The following is a 19,189-nucleotide window of genomic DNA, read 5'->3' as shown; positions in this document are numbered from 1 at the left end:
GCATCAGATGTTCCCCACGCCTCCCTCGCTGGAGCAGCACATCTCTGGCTACTCGCCCATGAACGCCTGCGGTAAGGACGGCAGCGGGGACATCTCCGGCATGACCTCGCTGGAGGGTGGTGGCCTCTTCAAGATGGAGGTGGAGGAGCGCTTCTGCAGCCCAAAGCCCTGCGAGATCAAGGTACGGGTCAGCCACCGAGCGCACGCAAAGGCAGCTGCGGTGGTTAAGTCGGATGCAGTTTATTTTTTTTGCGAGTGTTAACCTTTGCTTTACCTCTGTCGTATCGCCTTGTGCTGCTTTTTTTACAAGCGTAAAATAATCAAGAGATTGTATAATGGGACATCTGGGCGGAAACATGACAACCTGGGTTACTGTGAGCTAATTCAAGGATGATTGATAGATGGACAGAAATCCTTTTCAGAAAAGAAAAAGTCGCGTGTATGTGTCATTTAATAGTGACAGAAAATGGCCTCCAACAACAAACAGATCAGATACGTAGTAAAACCGCTTTGACAGCAAGACCGTTCCCATGACCGTTGTCCTTCCGCCCTCCTCACCTCCTCTTCCTCCCTCCTCCGTTCCCCCCCCCCCCCCCCCCCCCCCTCCTCCAGGACTTCTCCTTCGTGTACAAGCCGGAGCTGTGGCAGCCGTTCTTGGGCTGCTCCATGTTCGCGCCCCTCAAGCTGCTGCCCAGCCAGTGTCTGCCCCCCATCAAGCTGCCCGAGGAGTGCTCCTACCGGCCCAGCTGGGCCATGGGCCGGGACCTGCTCCACCCAGGGCCCCTCATGGCCTTCCTCAACAAGGACGGGTAAGGCCCTAGCTCCCGCTGTCCAACCCCATCCGCCCCTTGACCTGTCGTTTCAAAGCGCCACCGAGACCCGGAAGTGAAGTCCCCCCCCCCGTACTTTCTCGTGCAAACATCGGGGGCAGCACACAGGGAGGTGTAGTCGCGATCATGCTGTTTGACTCACAGCTGGAAAAAAGGGAAGCGGCATTCGATCCCCCAGTGCCTGCGGGCGTCCCTGAGAGAGGATGCTTAACCCACTGCCCCGGCTGATTAATCACACGTATCCGAGATGGTTGGAAGTCACCGAAACGACAAAGTGGTAATAAATAGTATCATCGGTATTCAGATCCAGTCAAGGTTGATTCGGTGTGGGGAATCGCTTTGTAATGAAAGGGAGGGTATGTCAATATCTCGCCCCATTCAGCGTGGACGGCGTCAGAGGAATGAAGGACTACTCGATAAGAATGCGCTCTCCGCTATTATCTTTTATTGCGCGACACGGAGACTCGTTGCGCTCGCAACGAAAGCCCGATAATCGTGTTATGTGTTGAGAGCTGCCGATATCCAGCTCTTCAGTGAGACAGAGGCTGACAAATAGAGGAAGGAAGCGCCCTCAGACTGTCGATGCTGACGTGACGGGGTGTTTGTTTGTGTGTTTGTGTGTACGGGCATGTGCGGAGGTGTGTGTGTGGTTGTGCCGACTTTGGTGTGTGTGTGCTTGAGCGTGCGTGTGCATGTGTTTGAGCGTGTGAACGTGGTTGTTTGTTTGTTTGTGTGTGCAGGACGTGTGCATGTGTCTGTGCATATGTGTACACAATTGTTTGTGCGTGTGAATGCGGTTGTGTGTGTGTGTGTGTGTGTGTGTGTGTGTGTGTGTGTGTGCGTGTCAGCCGCAGCTCTTTGTAAATACTCTTCCCGGGCATACATGGCATGTTTGGCTTAAAGTTAACTCGCAGAGCGTGGCTGAATTTTAGATGAGCAGAATATATTCATGAAGTCAGATCACGCGTGTTCATGATTTATACAACCCAGCGTTACCACCGCTTGTGCACATGATATAAGGTTCGCTCTGTGTGTAATACCGGAGCCCAGTCCCAAGCATTCAAGAGTGCATTATGAATATTCAAACACACAGTACTTATGTGGCATCGTAACCACTTTAAGCATACCGGTATCAAACTATTTTCCAAACTACCGTTTTCATTAGCGACCGGCAGGCAGTGTGACTGTCTCCTCCTGAGACCGCTTAAAGGACAACAATGGCAGCATTTTTCCCCATCCCCTCCACTCCCTCTTCCTTCCTCTACCTGTTACACAGACACAGACACACACACACACACACACACAGACACACACACACACCCACCCCCCGGGCCGTCTGTGTGGCTGTGTGAGAGCCGGGCGCCTCCCCCCCCCTCCGCTCTTAAAGACTTTGCTCTACTTCTCCTCGCTGATCTAGGCAGAGGGATGCGGGGACGGACATCTCATTTAGACCAGGGAGGATTCCCGCAGAGCTCAGCTCCGCCTTGCCTGCCACGCTATCTGTGTGCAAGGATGCGTACACTGGATGCCATACCCTCACTCTCACTCTCTCTCTCTCTCTCACTCTCGCTCTCTCTCTCTCGCTCTCGCTCTCGCTCTCTCTCTCTCTCTCTCTCCCTCCTCTTTGCATCACTCTCGATCATACTGTCTCTGTCGCTCTCTTTTCGGTGTTAATCTCTTCACCCTCCTCTCACTGTGTCTCCCCCCCACCCCCTCTCGCTCTCTCCTCTCCCCATTACTCTCTATTTTCTGTCTCTCGCTCTGTCTCAATCTCCCTTTAGTACCCCTTCTGCACGTACATATACCCACATGATATGTCACACACAGACACACAGCTACACACTTGCACACAGCTACCCAAGCTCTGGTCTATTCCTAAGCCTTCTCTCCTCCTCCTCCTCCTTCTCCTCCACGGTATTCTGCTTCATTTCTCATGCATGGCTGCCCGGGGCGAAGCAGGGAGATGAGTGTAAGATGCCTCCCCTGGTTGAGAGAATCGGGAGCGGCAGCAGCATCAGTGAGCGGGGAGTGATGTGGGCCCGTAGCCTTAGCGGCGAAGCACTCAGGATCACTTGGGTTTACCTGTCAAGCGGACACACTCTTTAAACTCACCCACATTCTCCTCCACTAACCTATACGGCGTGCCGACCTCTCGGTTGAGGCTCTAGAGTTTAGGGTTAGGTTGAGGTGTAAGGTATATTGAATCTTTATATTTTCCCCCCACCGCCGATATGTAAATGAGTCTTGCAGTTCAGCACGTGGCAACTCTTTGCAGCGATTTTTGACTGTTTGAATATGCGTCACGTGTTAGTCTCTAGGGACAAACAGGGTGATAATGTAAATGCTCCCAGCCAGGTTGTGTTTTCTCAGAGGTCAGAGGTCAGAGTGCTGCATCCGAACGGAGTGTACACGCGGGCGGGTGGCGACGCCAGAGCGAGTGCTGCGTGTTTGTTCTCTGGCGAGTATTCCCGCCTCTGAGTTTGACCCAGTTAATGTTAAAGCGTATCGGGGAGCCAGAGGTCCGCGGTAAAGGTCAGCGTATTCATGAGCCATGTCAGGACGGAAAGGCTAACAAATTGGTTGTACACACGTTTTAAAAGACGGCACATCGCTTTCATCGAATCTGTGTTTGTCCGTTCAGCGAAAGGCTAGTTTAAATAAATACAATTTCCAATTGTATTTTCTTCAAACATAGAGTACTTTTACTAAGCGTTTATTACCAAACACGCTGCACAGGTCAGGGATCGCCTCACAGCCTTTCTGCCCTCCTGGCTTATTCTGGTTCCTCTCACCCACTATATTATCCCAAGTCCCGCCTCCCCTTTCCTCCGCCTCATTGGCTGGTGTGGCCGCCCAAAAATAGATTGGGGCCAATCTCAGTGGGGAAGCCAACATGGTGGGAAGAGTTTCTCGATTTTAGAGCATTTCCTTTATCTCTTAATATCAAGGACTTTTGCGCAGTTCCTACTTTGCCTCCTCTTTGTTATGTGTTATCTCTCTCCCTCTCTCTCTCTCTCTCTCTCTCTCTCTCTCTCTCTCTCTCTCTCTCTCTCTCTCTCTCTCTCTCTCTCTCTCTCTCTCTCTCTCTCTCTCTCTCTCTCTCTCTCTCTCTCTCTCACTCACTCTCTTTTCCATCCTTAATCTCACGTGTAGGAACGTTATGTACTGTCCCACTGACTGCTCCTGTGCTGCCGCCGTGTTGGATGACCTATTTACATGCTCGCCATAGAAGTGCAGCACGACTAAGATGTTATTTGTAGTACAGCAGAACTTCTAAGCTTTTTTCCCCCGGAATACAACCATGCATCTCTTATTCACCCCATTCAATGTCTTGCTATGTTGTTATTTTTATAAATGTATACATTTCCCCGATTCGTGAGTTAACATGTGCTACCACTCGGATCGCCTCATGGAGTCGCAGTCTGTTTCATGTGAACATCAGAAACACACGTTGACCCGAGATCCCCCTTTGTTACCATAGCAACATCCCGAGCGTGGGCAGCGGGCCGGAGCAGGACTACGCCCAGAGCTACACTCCGCAGACGCACACGCCCTTCATGTCCAACAGCGCCCCGCCCAGCAACAGCTGCACGGGCATCCTCCCCTCGCCGGCCACGCCCCGCTTCTCGGCGCCCACGCCGCGCACGCCCCGCACGCCGCGCACCCCCCGGGGGCCCGGCAGCGTCCAGAGCTCCTCCCTCAAGTACGACAACTCGGAGCTGTACTCGCCGGCCGCCTCCACGCCCTCCACCTGCCGGCCCCCCAACTCGGTGGAGCCCCCCACCGTGCCCTCGGTGCCGGAGGCGCACAGCCTCTACGTCACGCTCATCCTCTCGGAGTCGGTCATGAACCTCTTCAAGGACTGCAACTTCGACAGCTGCTGCATCTGCGTGTGCAACACCAGCATCGCCGGCGCCGACGCGGGCGTGTACCTCAGCGACCCGTCGGGCGAGCCCCAGGAGCCGTGCAGCTGCGGCTTCAGCGCGGTGGTCAACCGCCGCTACGGCAACGGCTCGGGCCTCTTCCTGGAGGACGAGCTGGACGTGGCGGGCCGCGGCTCGGACGTGTGCCGCGAGGCGGAGCGCCGCTTCGAGGAGCTGCGGCGTGCGGCCCCCGCGAGGGCGGGGGCGCGGGCCGGCGGCGAGCAGCTCCCCGAGGAGCTGATGCTGCTGCTGCAGGAGCAGTGCACCAACCCCTTCACGCCGCTGGCCCGGCCGGAGCCCCGCGCCAACTGCGGCGGCGGCGGCGGCGGGGCGGGGGGAGGCGGGGCCGGGGCGGGCTACGGGGCGGGGGGGCGCTGCGGGGCCCCGCCCTGCATCCGCGTGGAGGAGCGGGACTACCGCAACGACTGCTACATGGCGCTGGAGCACGGCCGGCAGTTCATGGACAACATGTCGGGGGGGAAGGTGGACGAGGCGCTGGTGAAGAGCACGTGTCTGCACCACTGGGCCAAGCAGGACGGTGAGTGGCTGGCAGGGTGGGGGGGCAGGGTCAACACTCAGGCCTCATTATGCCTGTACTTAAGTCTTCACTAAGTCTTTACTTAGTCTCCACGGAGTCATCACTAAGTCCTCGCTAAGTCTTTACTGAGTCTAAACCAACTCTTAAGTAGTTCCTTACTTGGTGTTTATTAGTCTCCACCAAGCCTTAACTAATTGACGCATGCACAAATTAAAAGTTAAGTGTATTGTAATTAAGGGATTCGATTAGATTTAGTTTTTTTTTTGGGGGGGGTTAGGATGGGATTTACAACAGTTCTCTACTCCAAGTTGGTTCTTGATGCAGTACACATGGGTGTTCACCTCAAGATGTACTCCAGTATGCTGCGCCATGTTAAGAGCATCAAAGCAGAGTAAAGTGCGTGCACAATTTTGTCGTTTTTATATGACGACCAATCGGGTTGCAATTGTGGGGCCTCGTTTGGCACGTCACAACCTCATTGGTGCACTGTAAAACAAGCTCCTCCTCTTAACCTGGAACACTTTTTTCCTGTGTGTGTTTCGGTTGATTTTACAACTGTTGTATCCCTGTCGCTGTGTACACACTCTAATCAAGTACATGTAAATAAGTAACAAAACAAATCATCTCGCCTCCCGGTCCCACTCACTCTCCGTCCGTCTCCCCCCCCTCCCCCCTGTAGCCGTGGACGCCAGCGCCCTCTGCTCCCAGGACGTCCTGCGGGTGCTCATGTCCCTGCAGCCCGTGCTGCAGGACGCCATCCAGAAGAAGAGGACGGTGCGCTCCTGGGGCGTCCAGGGGCCCCTCACCTGGCAGCAGTTCCACAAGATGGCCGGACGGGGCTCCTACGGTGAGTCGGGACACACGGTTTCTGCACAGCGTTTTATTTCATTTGGATCCATAAAAATATTGTCGGGGGCGGAGGATAAGGATAAGGCCGGGGGATATAACACATCTTTTATGAATGGGGTTTCAAAGTGTTGCACGGACGCTGACCCCACACACACACACACACACACACATACACACACACACACACACACACACACACACACACACACACACACACACACACACACACACACAAACACACACACACACACACACACACACACAAACACACACACACACAAACACACACACACACACACACACACACACACACACACACACACACACACACACACACACACACACACACACCTTTTTTACACTATCTTTATCACCCTATCCATTTGCTTTTACGATCTGTTGTAAAAAAACAAACAGTTTTTTTATTTATTTTTTTTATCTGGAATTTCATTGAGCGCTCCCTACGGGATACAATAGGAGGCTCCTTCAGGACAATAGAGTGGATCTTCATCTTATCTCCACCACCCCCTCCCCCCCCTCTCCGCGACCCCCCACAGGCACAGACGAGTCCCCGGAGCCGCTGGCCATCCCCACCTTCCTGGTGGGCTCCGAGTACGACTTTGTGGTGCTGTCGCCGTTCGGCCTGCCCTACTGGGAGAAGCTGTCGCTGGACCCCTTCGGCTCCCAGCGGGACGTGGGCTACCTGGTGCTGTGCCCCGACAGCGAGGCCCTGCTGGCCGGAGCCAAGACCTTCTTCCGGGACCTCACCGCCGTCTATGAGGTGGGTGGGCGGGCGACGGGGGGGCTTGTACTGAGATGGTCAATAAGTAGGACCAGGAAGGATTATGAGGTCACCTTGGCAGTTTGTTTGTTTAGAATCTTGAAATACGACAAATATACATAAAATAACATTACGTAAAAGAATATGCAATGTATAGAAATACACTACAATATACATAATTTAATTATGTTAAGGGAGTCGGGGAAGGATTTATTTTTTTCATTTGTGAGGATGCCTTGTAAAAGGCACATTTTATTGTATTTCAACACTTTCAACTCTTGATAGTTCTGAGACAAATTGTCTGTCTGTCTGTGTGTGTGTGTGTGTGTGTGTGTGTGTGTGTGTGTGTGTGTGTGTGTGTGTGTGTGTGTGTGTGTGTGTGTGTGTGTGTGTGTGTGTGTGTGTGTGTGTGTGTGTGTGTGCGCAGTCGTGCCGGCTGGGCCAGCACCGGCCCATATCCAAGGGCCACCCCGACGGTCTGGTTCTGGTGGGCAGCGCCGCCCAGAGGCAGTCGGAGCGGCCTGTCAGCGACTGGTTCCTCAAGATGGCCGGCAGCAGCGACGCCTTCTCCAAACTCAAACTCTATGCACAAGTGTGCCGCCACGACCTCGGTACGTCTGGGTCCGGGTCTGGGTCCGGGTCCGGGTGTGGATCCCTCTCCCTCTGTCCCCGTGTCCACTGCCTCAGTGCGGGGGAACCCGGTGGTTCTGGGGCCCTATTGAGACGCAGGCCTCTTTCTGTGGGAATAGCACAGAGTCTGAAGTCGGACTCCATTGTAAATTGCAAATGTTTTAGTCAATAATCTTAATGTATTTCCACAATTGCACCGAGCATTTACCTTGTATTTTGTCTTGTGTTTTATGTTGTTACTGTGTGCTGCTGTCCATCTTGGCCGGGCCTCTCTTGTAAAAGATTTTAATCTCATTGAGGATAACCTTGTTAAATAAATGTTTTAATAACAGTATGGACCCAACCGCTCTTGGTTCGGTTGTGATTCAGAGAGGCTGCTACCCAGGGCCGTGAATGTTTTGGAGTGTGAATTAAGTGGGAGGCTAGAGTGCCGCAGGGTTATGGTTCAATTTCGATTAAAGTGCTTGTTATTTCAATCAGCTTGTGATACTCGTATCAAAAGGCTCACGTGCGTGCTCTACCCTCCTCCCCCCCCCCCCCTCAGCGCCATACCTCGCCGCACAGCCTTTGGACGGCTCGCTCCTCACGCAGTCCAACCCCCAGCCCGCCTCCACGCAGACGTCCAGCACCTCCTCCTCTTCCTCCAACCCCTCGGCCCCCACCGGTGGCTCGGCGTTGCCCAACAACAACAGCAACAACAACAACAGCGGCTCCAGCAACGCGGTGAACGCCGCATCAGGCCAGGGCCTGCCGTCGGCCAAGCCCGGCTCCTTCCCTCCCTTCGGGGCCCCCGGCGCCGCCGGGCCGACCACGGGGCCGCAGGCTGGTCCCCAGAACGCCGGCATCTCAGGGGATAGCAGCCAGACGCAGGGGCCAAGCGAGCCCCTAGAGAGGTACGTAGGAGGGCCTCCCAGGGCCGCTGTAATGATCATCATAGTAAAGCAATGGGCACTTCTGAAACCGTCACAATAGAAATGTCAATAAGGACATGTCCATACTAAAAATGAAAACACTTCAAAAACCATGTCCACAATCACATTAATATACTCTTCTAACCGTGTCCATAATAATAATTTCAACACTTCAAAAAAAATATGTCCATCATAATAGAAATATACCCTTTAATGACAAAAAACATTTCCATAATACTAATATTAACACACACTTTAAAAAACATGTCCATTATAATAATTAAAACACTTCAAAAACCATGTCCACCAAAATAGAAATGTACACTGTGAAAAAATAAATAATAATAATTTGAGTATAAAACACATTAAAAAAAACAGTTTAAGTCGAAAATGAGCTGATAAATCCCCCCCTGTGCACCCACAGCACTTTGGACAGGGACAAGGTGGGAGTGCCCACGGACGGGGAGTCCCACGCCCTGGCATACCCTCCAGCCATCATGGTCTACATCGTGGACCCCTTCAGCTACGAGGAGGACGAGGGCTCGCCCCACTCCGGCGTCTGGACCCTGGGTCTCCTCCGCTGCTACCTGGAGATGCTGCAGTTCCTGCCCCCTCACATCCTCAACTCCATCTCCGTGCAGGTGGGTGCAGATACGCACCTCGCTGCTCCTGTGCTTGGTTCTGTCGGGTTTTGTCGTCTGACGTTATTGTTACTTTTCAGGGCAAAACTGAAAAAAAAGGCTGGATAATCTAGTGGCAGGATAATCTAGCGGCAGGATAATCTAGTGGCAGGATAATCTAGCGGCAGGGTAGTCTTGCGATTTGACTTTCAAACCCATAACCTTTTGACTCCCAGCCCAAAGGATTTGGGTTTTTAACCCATTGTTGGCGCAGTGTCAAGCAAGGTGACTAACCCCTAACCGGCTCATTACTGGCATGTATTTTAAATGACCTGTAATTCACTTTGGATGAAAGACTCAGACACATTCATGGACGGTGTCTGCCTGCAGTGCCATGTGCCACAGCTGGGAAAAAGTGTTTTTCAAGAGAGCTTTCCAACATGTCTTGAGCTTAATGTCTACCGTGCACGTGTGTGGAGGCTGATCCTGAGTCCCTGTTTCTCTGCGTTTCCCCCGCGCTACCTCAGATCATCCCCTGCAGGTACCTGCTCCAGTCAGTGCGCGGGGAGGAGCACCACATCTACGCCCAGCACCTCAAGTCCCTGGCCTTCTCCGTCTTTGCCCAATGCCGGCGGCCCCTCCCGACCACCACCAACGTCAAGTCGCTGACGGGCTTCGGCCCCGGGCTCGCCATCGACACCGCCCTCAAGAGTCCGCAGGTAGACGCCCTTGCTTCCTTCGCGTTTAGCCAAATGAACGTTGGGACCTTTTTTCCGTGTGCTCCACCACACTGCCCTCGGGAGTGTTAGCCGTTAGCCCTCAGATGTTAGTTGTTGACGAACTCCCATCGGGCGATCAGAAGGTGCGCATGGGGAACGCGCGCGCGGGGGGGGGGGGGAATTAGCGTATCACACTGGTGCCGCGCTATTGATGGACGGGCGGGCTAACAGAGGGTGGCGGCGCGCCCGATCGCGTTAGCGGTGGCCTTATCACAGCCTCCATTCCTCCCACGGTGCGACCCCGCGCCACCCGTCGTAACCTCCCCTCCCTGGCTGTGTTCGCAGCGATGCCCTCGCACAAGGGAGCCCAAACACCAGATGGCAGGCAGGGCTCTACCGACGTCCTCCTTCCTCTTTCTTGCTCTCTGCCGGGTCGGCACCGGAGGAGGAGCCGTGTGACCCCGCGCCACCTCCAGAGTTTTCTTTCCATTATCCGCTCGGCCGGCTCCCTGAGCCCTCCCTAATGGGATGGTGGGCTCTGGGTTAAGACAGCAGCACCAGGAGCACTTCGGTTCCGCGGCCCCGCTCAATTGACCCCCCCCCCCCCCCTGCTCATCTCTCGGCCCAGCGCCCATCGCTAGCGCTCGCCCACGACACACAGAGCCCCACGCTGCTCCCAATGAGGTGGGGGAGCGGGGAGTGAGCCTTCACACTGGGAACGAGCCGGAAAACATAGCCCTCCGTTCAAACCTCTTCCAGCACCAGGGGAACGTTTTGCCTTTTCTTCAGGAAACGTATGCTAGTGAGGCTACACGGGAAAAAAAACGACAACTCACTGTAACTGTACTGTGTGTTTACAAAACAAACATAGGCACATTTTTTTTCTGTCAATTAATTTCCTAAGCCTTCCTGGTATTTTTGGTGGATCTGAAATCTATCTTTCAGTTTTTTTTACTTGCGACAGTTTTTTCTTTTGGAGATTTTAATAAAGAATACCTTTTCTGACCTTTTTGATTAAACCTTTGATAAACACCCTATATTAAAATATGATACTAAAATTAACAATGAAACTAATAAAAAGAAACCTAAAAAACGAAGCTTTTGAAAAAAAATCGAAACTAGCAAACCAGCTTTAAAAACAAATTAAACCTCAACTGAAAGTGAAAACCAAAAAGTCAAAACGAAATATAAATGAACACTGCAAAACTGTAATAACCTCGCTCGTGACAATGCATCCCCCAGTCTGGTACACTGAGTCCCCCAGTCAGGAACACCCTGGGCCTGTTCAAACCCAGCATAGCTTTGCTCACAAACACCTCCACAATGTGCCCCGATCTGCCCCCCCCCGCTGTCGCCTCTTAGCAACGCACCGGGCACCGCAGCGACCCTGTTAACCTCGCTCTCCATCGGCCTCCCCCCTTCCCATCCAGAGGCCAGAGTGTCTGCGGCTGTACACGCCCCCTTTCATCCTGGCGCCGGTGAAGGAGAAGCAGGCGGACCCGGGGGAGAAGTACAACGTGCTGTTCGTGGCCTACTGCCTGTCCCACGACCAGCGTTGGCTGCTGGCCACTTGCACCGACCTGTACGGGGAGCTGCTGGAGACGTGCATCGTCAGCATCGACGTGCCCAACAGGTGAGGGAGAGGGGGTGAGAGAGGTTGTGTTGTAGTGCAGTGGAGGCTTGGTTCCCATCCCTGATGTCTGAAGAGCTGGAGCGGTTTACATTTACACTTTACATTTACGTTTTTTTTATTTAGGGTATTAGGCAGACGCTTTTATCAAAAGCGACGTACAGTAAGTGTATTTGTCAGGAGAAATAATGTATCGCTGTCTCTACGGTAAAGATATTCAAAGAAACAAGTGCCAAGCATTTACTGTACCTGTATTCACGCAAAATAATAGTCTCAATGTATGATAATAATAATAATCCACCAGAAACGGTATGTGTTTATCGTGGTCTCTATCCACGACTGTTAATTAGCACGTACGATCAACACTGTTTTCCCTGTTTGTTTGGTTTTCGTTCAAGAACTGTAATTGACTGTAATTAGTTTTTTGGGTTTTCATAATATCACTTGACAATGTCACCCTCGCTGGTGATACTATGCTTGTGATTTTCACAAATTGTGTCAGAAGTAGCAACGCTGTTTCACCCCTACATCAAACCACACTCTTCGAGCATCATGTGTTCAAATGAGAGCCCTGGACCAGCAGGTTGAAGGAGCCTGTTTGCCGAGCCTGTCCTTAAGAGCTCCAAGTTCCTCCGGACTGCAGTGGGGACTGACGGGGGCACCTTTGTTCTCCCTCACAGGGCGCGCAGGAAAAAAGGGTCGGCCAGAGGGCTGGGCCTGCAGAAGCTCTGGGATTGGTGCTTGGGGCTGGTGCAGATGACCTCGGTGCCCTGGAGGGTGGTGATTGGACGTCTGGGGCGGATGGGCCACGGCGAGTTGAAAGGTGAGAGGTCATGACCCGGTCGACACTGACCTCTTTGGCCACAACCCCTCCTCTTGCACAACGTTGTTTGGGTTTTTGTTTTCCTTTTGTTCAAATAAACTGGAGTCGAGCCAGGTGAGGTCGACTACTTAATTCAAACGACTCCACTCTGCCTAAGGAAGATCCAACTGATGTCTTGTTTGGGGCTGTCCCAGAGTCTGTTCAACTATTGGTATTCTTTAAGCAAGTCAAAGTGGCAAAAGGTTGTGGTGGATGTTGACCACAGGAGCAAGAGTGTGCCATACCCGACTGTTTGACTGCGTGTGTTTCCTCCACCTCGTCCCTCATGGCCTTCCTCTTGAACCCTTGTTTCCAGACTGGACCTTTCTGCTGAGCAGGAGGAACCTCCAGTCGCTGAGTCGGCGTCTCAGAGAGATGTGTCACATGTGTGGCATCTCCGCCTCGGACACTCCCAGCATCCTCAGCGTGTGCCTGGTCGCCATAGAGCCCCAGGGATCCTTCGTCATCATGCCAGGTAGGTGTGCCCACGCGCTTGCGTGGGTGTGTGTGTGTGTGTGTGTTTGTGTGCATGTACGTGTGTGTGTGTGTGCGTGCCTGCGTGTACGTGTTCGTGCGTGCGTGTAAACCCGCCACATATTTTGTTTTATGAATGTCGATCAACATTCAGGTTGTGTATTCCGGCGTAGGAAACCATCTGTTTATGCTCAGCAGCGATAAAAAACGATTTCAATCTACAAATATTTGACCCACTCTATCCTTCAACGACAGCCCTCTGTGTGTGTGTGCTCACGTGCGCAACGTGTTTTATGGCGGCGTGTGTTCGGTGATGAATGGCCACTGTGTGTCACACCACGCCATGTCCTCTTCCCTGTCTGAGACAGATTGATGAGCGAGAGGGACAACATGAGTCTCTCTCTCTTTCAGTCACTCTCTCTCTCTCTCTCTCTCTCTCTCTCTCTCTCTCTCTCTCTCTCTCTCTCTCTCTCTCTCTCTCTCTCTCTCTCTCTCTCTCTCTCTCTCTCTCCCTCTCATGGACTCTTTCTCTCTCCTCCCTCACTCCTCATAAAGCATCGGTCCTAACATGTCTAGTGATCTTGGTGTGGCATGACAAAAAGCCTGATCAATCAATCATTCGGGGGGTATAGAATTACCAGTGTATCATCCCAACATCGGTCAAGAATCACTGGAAGTGTAGGGTTGGGGTTGGAGCTCAAAATAAGATGATGAGATAAGCAAAGGAGGGGGGGGCGGGGTCATGTGATCTATCTGGGGGTTGCTTTATGTTCAGATCACATTAAAAACTGCAGAGATTTATGTTCTAGGTTTTATGTGAATTACTTCATTTCTTGGCGACACAATACCATTCAACGAGAATGAGCGATGATAAGGAATGATCGCCAGGCTCTCAAGTAAAGTGAAGCATTAAAAGCCTCGGGACACAAGGGCATCTCCTTGGGACCGTACACATAAATCAGGCGGTATCGTCACAGCCCTTCACCTTGTTAATGCTAATCTCCCCCCCCCCCCCCCCCCCCCCCCCCCCTCGCTGTCAGACTCTGTGTCGACGGGCTCCGTGTTCGGCCGCAGCACCACGCTCAACATCCAGACGTCGCAGCTGAGCACGCCGCAGGACACGTCGTGCACGCACATCCTGGTGTTCCCTACCTCAGCCTCGGTCCAGGTGGCCAGCTCCAACTACACCAGCATCGACAACAACATCGACATCCTCAACACTACCAACGGTACGGGGGGGGGCTCCCCTTCTCCCCCGCCGCCTCCCCCCCCCCCCCCTCCCGCAGCCTGGCCCAGGCTCTGGTGCTCCTCATTGGGCTGTTTTTCCTCCCACATTTTCTGATTTGAAAGGGATCAACATTTGAGAGCTGGGAAAAATGTTGTGACACATTTTTTGTGTTATGTCATAATAATTATTAGCACTTTCGTCTGAATAAGAATCGTCTTTGTGGCCAAGTAGGTTTTCACGTCGATGGAATTTGTCTCGGTTTTTGCTGCTTAACAATACACAAAACATAACAATAGACCAGTGCAGCTTTATGCTTAGTATTTCAAGGATGCTGGCAGCCGAGGAAACTAAGAGTAGGTTTTGAGATGGTCAGGTAGGGAGTTAAGTAGGGGGTGCTCAAAGGATGCCTACAGCAAGACTGCAGACATTGGACCTCGAACCCAGATGCTGGGAGTCAACCAGGGACATTTCCATCACAGAATATACATAACCCTAACCCCAACCCAACATGTTTTTTTTTGAGTTGGCACTCTGGTGAGAAACCCTTCTGGAGGAAAAGGTTGAATGCGTTGACGCGGGTGGTCTGGTGTTTCTAGGTGAGCCGGACCCCATCGGGATCCTGGGCCTGTTGGAAACGGAGAGCGAGCTGGTGGACACTGATATCATCAACATCTCCCCGACCAACTCGCCGGTCCACTCCCCCGGGTCCCACTACCACCACGGAGGGGACGGCAGCAAGGTCAGCCCCGACACGCACGCACGCAAAACCACACAGACCCACATCCACACACACTAACACCCACACACACACGCATGTTCTCTATCTGTTATGATTTTTTTTGGTTTGATTTTAAATGACAAACCCATTTGAAGCCAATAATATACTCTTACTACTTTTTCTTGTAATGTGATATTTTATTACGCTGCACATAACATCGACACAATTCTGCACATTTGACCAGATAAGAAAAAAAACCTAATTGACCTTAACGTGGGAACAAAAAGTCCTGTCCCTTGACGAGTCCGCTCCCTCTTCCCCCTTCCCTCTCCCCCCTCCCTCTCCCCCCTCCTTCTCCTCCCTCCCTCTCCCCCCTCCCTCTCTCCCCTCCCTCGCCACAGGGCCAGAGCACGGACCACGACGAGGTCCCGCTCCTCCAGCAGCCCCTGGCCCTGGGCTACTTTGTGTCCACCGCCAAGGCCGGCCCGCTTCCCGACTGGTTCTGGTCGGCCTGTCCGCAGGCTCAGAACCAGTGTCCGCTGTTCCTCAAGGTACGAGTGCGTGGCTGGTGGGGAGAGCTTCCTCTCTGCGTTGTCTTTTTTACGCATTCGTATTCTGTGATTTTCTATAGCGTTACTGAGACAAAGAGAGTGATTTCTTTGTCCCGCATTTGTTAACCATGTTTAACAAAACGACAGAATGTTGTAATGCTGCGTTCATGGGTGGTAAAATAGTTGCTCAAGTGAAGAGTATACATTGTGTCAGCGAGGAGCTGTTTCCCGACGACTGAATTGTGAATATTTAAGGCAAAGTTGAGTGTATTGTCTTCTGACAGATACTCCCGCATCAACACTGCTGGCATGCCTTACTTCCCTGGAGTCGATGTCATAGGAAGTTCATTTGCAAATAAATTCAAGCGACCCCGTATTATTCACGAAGCTTCACTCTCTTTGTAGGATGAAACGACTCCCTGTTGCCTAGGTAACCAAGCAGCACCGAGCCGTAGAACACGAGTGACAAGTGAACACCAGACTGTCTGTCTGGTACCTTTTAAACCAACATAGTTGATCGTGACTGTATTTCTTTAATGATGTGCATCTTTTATTTTTTTACCGACCACAGTATGTTAGAGATGTGTAGTGTCACCATGGTTACTGAAGGTCTGTTTGTTTTAAACGGTAGAGATCTACATAAAATATAAGAAAAAGGGTGTACACACATAAGATCTGGCGACTTTCCTGTTTGACTTTCTAATGAAAACACTTCATGTAACATTTTAGTCATGTTTCAGCTGGAATGTCGTGACACCACACTTGGGAATCTTCTGGAAGCCCTTTTTAAATGTCAAACTGAGTCATAGCCCTCAGAGCATACTTCTCGACACAGTCACAAACTGTACCAAGAATATACAGCTTGCCACTGATTTTGCTCAGTTTCAGTGGTTACTGTCTCGGCTTTGCGTAGGTTGGATTGATATGTCAGTCGAGGTGTGCTTTCATTCCTCTGTGTGCGTTGTTGTTATGACTTCACATTACGAGGAAAGGAAATGGCGCATGCATACAAATAGAATCAAACCATGAGTGAGAACGTAGCGTCACCCCCCTGCTGCGGTAGTGACTCCCTACGGCAGTCAGACAACTGTGAGCATGACTGTCAATATTTAGATGGCATGAAAAAAAGGTTGGGGAACAGCTGCACTCAAGTGACACCCTTCTCTCTCTCTCACTGTCTTTCTCTCTCTCTCTCTCTTTGTCTTTCTCTCTCTCGCCCACCCTAGGCCTCCTTGCACCTCCATGTGTCTTCAGTGCAGTCAGATGAACTTCTGCACAGCAGCAAACACTCCCACCCGCTTGACTCCAACCAGACCTCAGATGTGCTCAGGTAACCACGGCAGCGCTCTGAAGCGAAACACGATCAAATCAACTTGAGAAATCACTAACGTCCTGCTGAAAATTTTCAGAGTTGAGGTCTGACGTGGCCTTTGTGTGTGTGTGTGTGTGTGTGTGTGTGTGTGTGTGTGTGTGTGTGTGTGTGTGTGTGTGTGTGTGTGTGTGTGTGTGTGTGTGTGTGTGTGTGTGTGTGTGTGTGTGTGTGTGTGTGTTTTTCTCCCACCAATGCAGATTTGTGCTGGAGCAGTACAACGCCCTCTCCTGGCTGACGTGTGACCCCGCCACGCAGGACCGCCGCTCCTGCCTGCCCATCCACTTTGTGGTCCTCAACCAGATGTACAACTTCATCATGAACATGTTGTAGCCCCGCGCCATGCACAGGGAGACACAGGGACACACTCGTGTGTGTGTGTGTGTGTGTGTGTGTGTGTGTGTGTGTGTGTGTGTGTGTGTGTGTGTGTGTGTGTGTGTGCGTGTGCGTGCTTGAGAGATGAGAGGAAGGAGATGGATGATTTTAAGAAAAGGGGGCGGGACCTGGCACAAGCTTTGGGCTGCTGCTATTGGTGTGACAGCCCTGTCCCCCGTGAAGGTAACGCGCTCACAGACAAATCCAAGAAGGAACAAGAGAAACCGAAGAAAAGAAACCGAAAGCCGAATCTACATCGACAATGATTAAAGTGAGAGGATATGCTGATTGGTTGCACAGTCTTTCGTCAGTTTGGGCTGAAGAAATCATGTCTGTATTTGCCAAGTCGTTTGAAGAAAAAGGGACATATGTGATTGGAAATATTACTCAAGAATGGATATTTCATTTTTAAAACCCAAATTACCTTTCTATTCCTTTGGATGATATTGTATCCAAGAGAAATGCCTGCAACTATCTTATTTATTGTAAGTTTCTAAGTGTATAATTTGTCTTATTTCTTAACATCTTTTATATATGAAATGGAGAAGGTTTGTATCACCTTCCGGCTTTAAAGCAATTGGTCTAAGATGTTATCGTCTTAATAAGAAAACCACAGGAAAAAATCCTATAAAAATTCAATACAATTGCAGTAGGTCGCTTTTAGAGTATTATTTTTTGTAATGGAGATGAACTATTTGTATTGTCACAATGTACAGAAGAGTTATGAGTGAATAATTATGTTCCATGCCTTTGAGCATGAAGGATTTACAGCGACGCTGTAGCGACAGAGGACTTGTACAGCAATGAAGTTCACTGTGTCCAACTAAAGAGGTACATGATCGGATATAGTATTTTATACAACACATTTAGACTCAAAAACCAAACGGCAATATATAAATATATATATATATATATAAAATATATAAATAGATATATATAAATGCCATGCCAGCGACAGGTGGTGCGGCTTTGTTTTAGGAATAAAGTGCGTCGAACTTGATACTTTATCCGTGCTTGTGTTCATTGCTTTGGGGAATTATGCGGGATTATGATGTGCAATCAGAGCAGATCACATGGTGGAGTTGAGAGGAACTATTGGTCTGTCTTGTTACTAAGTATCTGAACTCAGGTTTGTTTAGGATTTTTTAGGAAAAGATTTGGAATGTAAAGTGGGAATAAAAGTGTGCTTTTCATCAGATCCCTGTATTCTATCATACCTGTTGCTGAGAGAGAAATGTTATGAATCCATACTTTTCAACATTTTAATGCATGTTTTTTTCGGCCAAAGGCATCTGGCTTTCTGGGATAAAAATTCTAAACCTATGTGCGCATTTTTGTAGGTCGGGTCTGGGTCAAGAAGTCCCATACCCGGTGATCAATAGTGATATCTGACAAACTATCATTTTGTATGGCTTGGATAAGGATTACAAGTTATGAAACTTGGGAAATAGAAATGGGGCCGCTCAAATCTCCCTCCAAGGTCTTCTGAAAACTTGGCAGCCCTGCTGGGTACTCCAGAGCTATGGTTACTCCTAATGGAAAGTGAACATGGTGCCTCTCTATGGCATAACTGAAGCGTTGCATAGCGAAACGATTGCAGCCACAACTTTGATGTCAACATTGTTTCTACCATGTGAAGCAAAACAAGGCTTTCTTGAAACATAGACTTTTTAAATGTGTCATATGCTTTAAAAATAATCCTATACTGTATGGAACCAAAAGTTTAAAATCCTTTTTAGGCTTTATATATATATATATATATATATATATATAGGTTTTCTGAGTTACTGAAAAAACCATTGGTGTAGTAGGCTACATATTACTAACCCTACCGTGACAGCGGCGGCTCAAGTTGTTCCACCCAGGGAAATACTCATTCACCAATGAAAGTCATAGACGTGTGCCTCCAATATCAAAACATTGCTTGAACGCCTTCTCGGCTCCAGGCTGTGAACTTGACCAGCTGTCCGATCAACACCAAGATTACATCGTGCCCCAATAAGGGCACCAGAGACAGCTCCATGGAAACATAATGTAACGCCCGATTTTGGGATTCGCGTCTGTCTTCTAGAGTCAAAGTCGTTCGCTAAAAAGTAAAATTAAATAAATCTCACTTCAAACTTTTCGCAACTTGGCAGCCCTGATTTTAACCATGATAATGATTGAGTTATTTGGGTGCAG

General features: G+C 50.5%; 1 protein-coding gene across 1 annotated transcript; it reads left to right on the top strand.

Moving 5' to 3' along the window:
• The first annotated feature begins 6 nt into the window (after window positions 1-6).
• Window positions 7-18,206, top strand: med13a (mediator complex subunit 13a). The gene is made up of 17 exons (XM_060057298.1): window positions 7-181; window positions 613-809; window positions 4,312-5,291; window positions 5,971-6,138; window positions 6,698-6,921; window positions 7,349-7,532; window positions 8,096-8,444; window positions 8,887-9,103; window positions 9,610-9,801; window positions 11,232-11,434; window positions 12,112-12,254; window positions 12,610-12,768; window positions 13,808-13,996; window positions 14,592-14,734; window positions 15,115-15,264; window positions 16,491-16,594; window positions 16,834-18,206. The coding sequence occupies exons 1-17, from the start codon at window positions 8-10 to the stop codon at window positions 16,964-16,966; spliced, it is 3,909 nt and encodes a 1,302-aa protein (XP_059913281.1). The 5' UTR covers window position 7; the 3' UTR covers window positions 16,967-18,206.
• The last annotated feature ends 983 nt before the right edge of the window (window positions 18,207-19,189 follow it).

Source organism: Gadus macrocephalus, chromosome 7, assembly GCF_031168955.1.
Source record: "Gadus macrocephalus chromosome 7, ASM3116895v1".
In the NCBI taxonomy this organism is placed as follows: domain Eukaryota; kingdom Metazoa; phylum Chordata; class Actinopteri; order Gadiformes; family Gadidae; genus Gadus; species Gadus macrocephalus.
The sequence above is the reverse complement of the archived record's forward strand: the minus strand, read 5'-3'. Positions and strand labels throughout refer to the sequence as shown.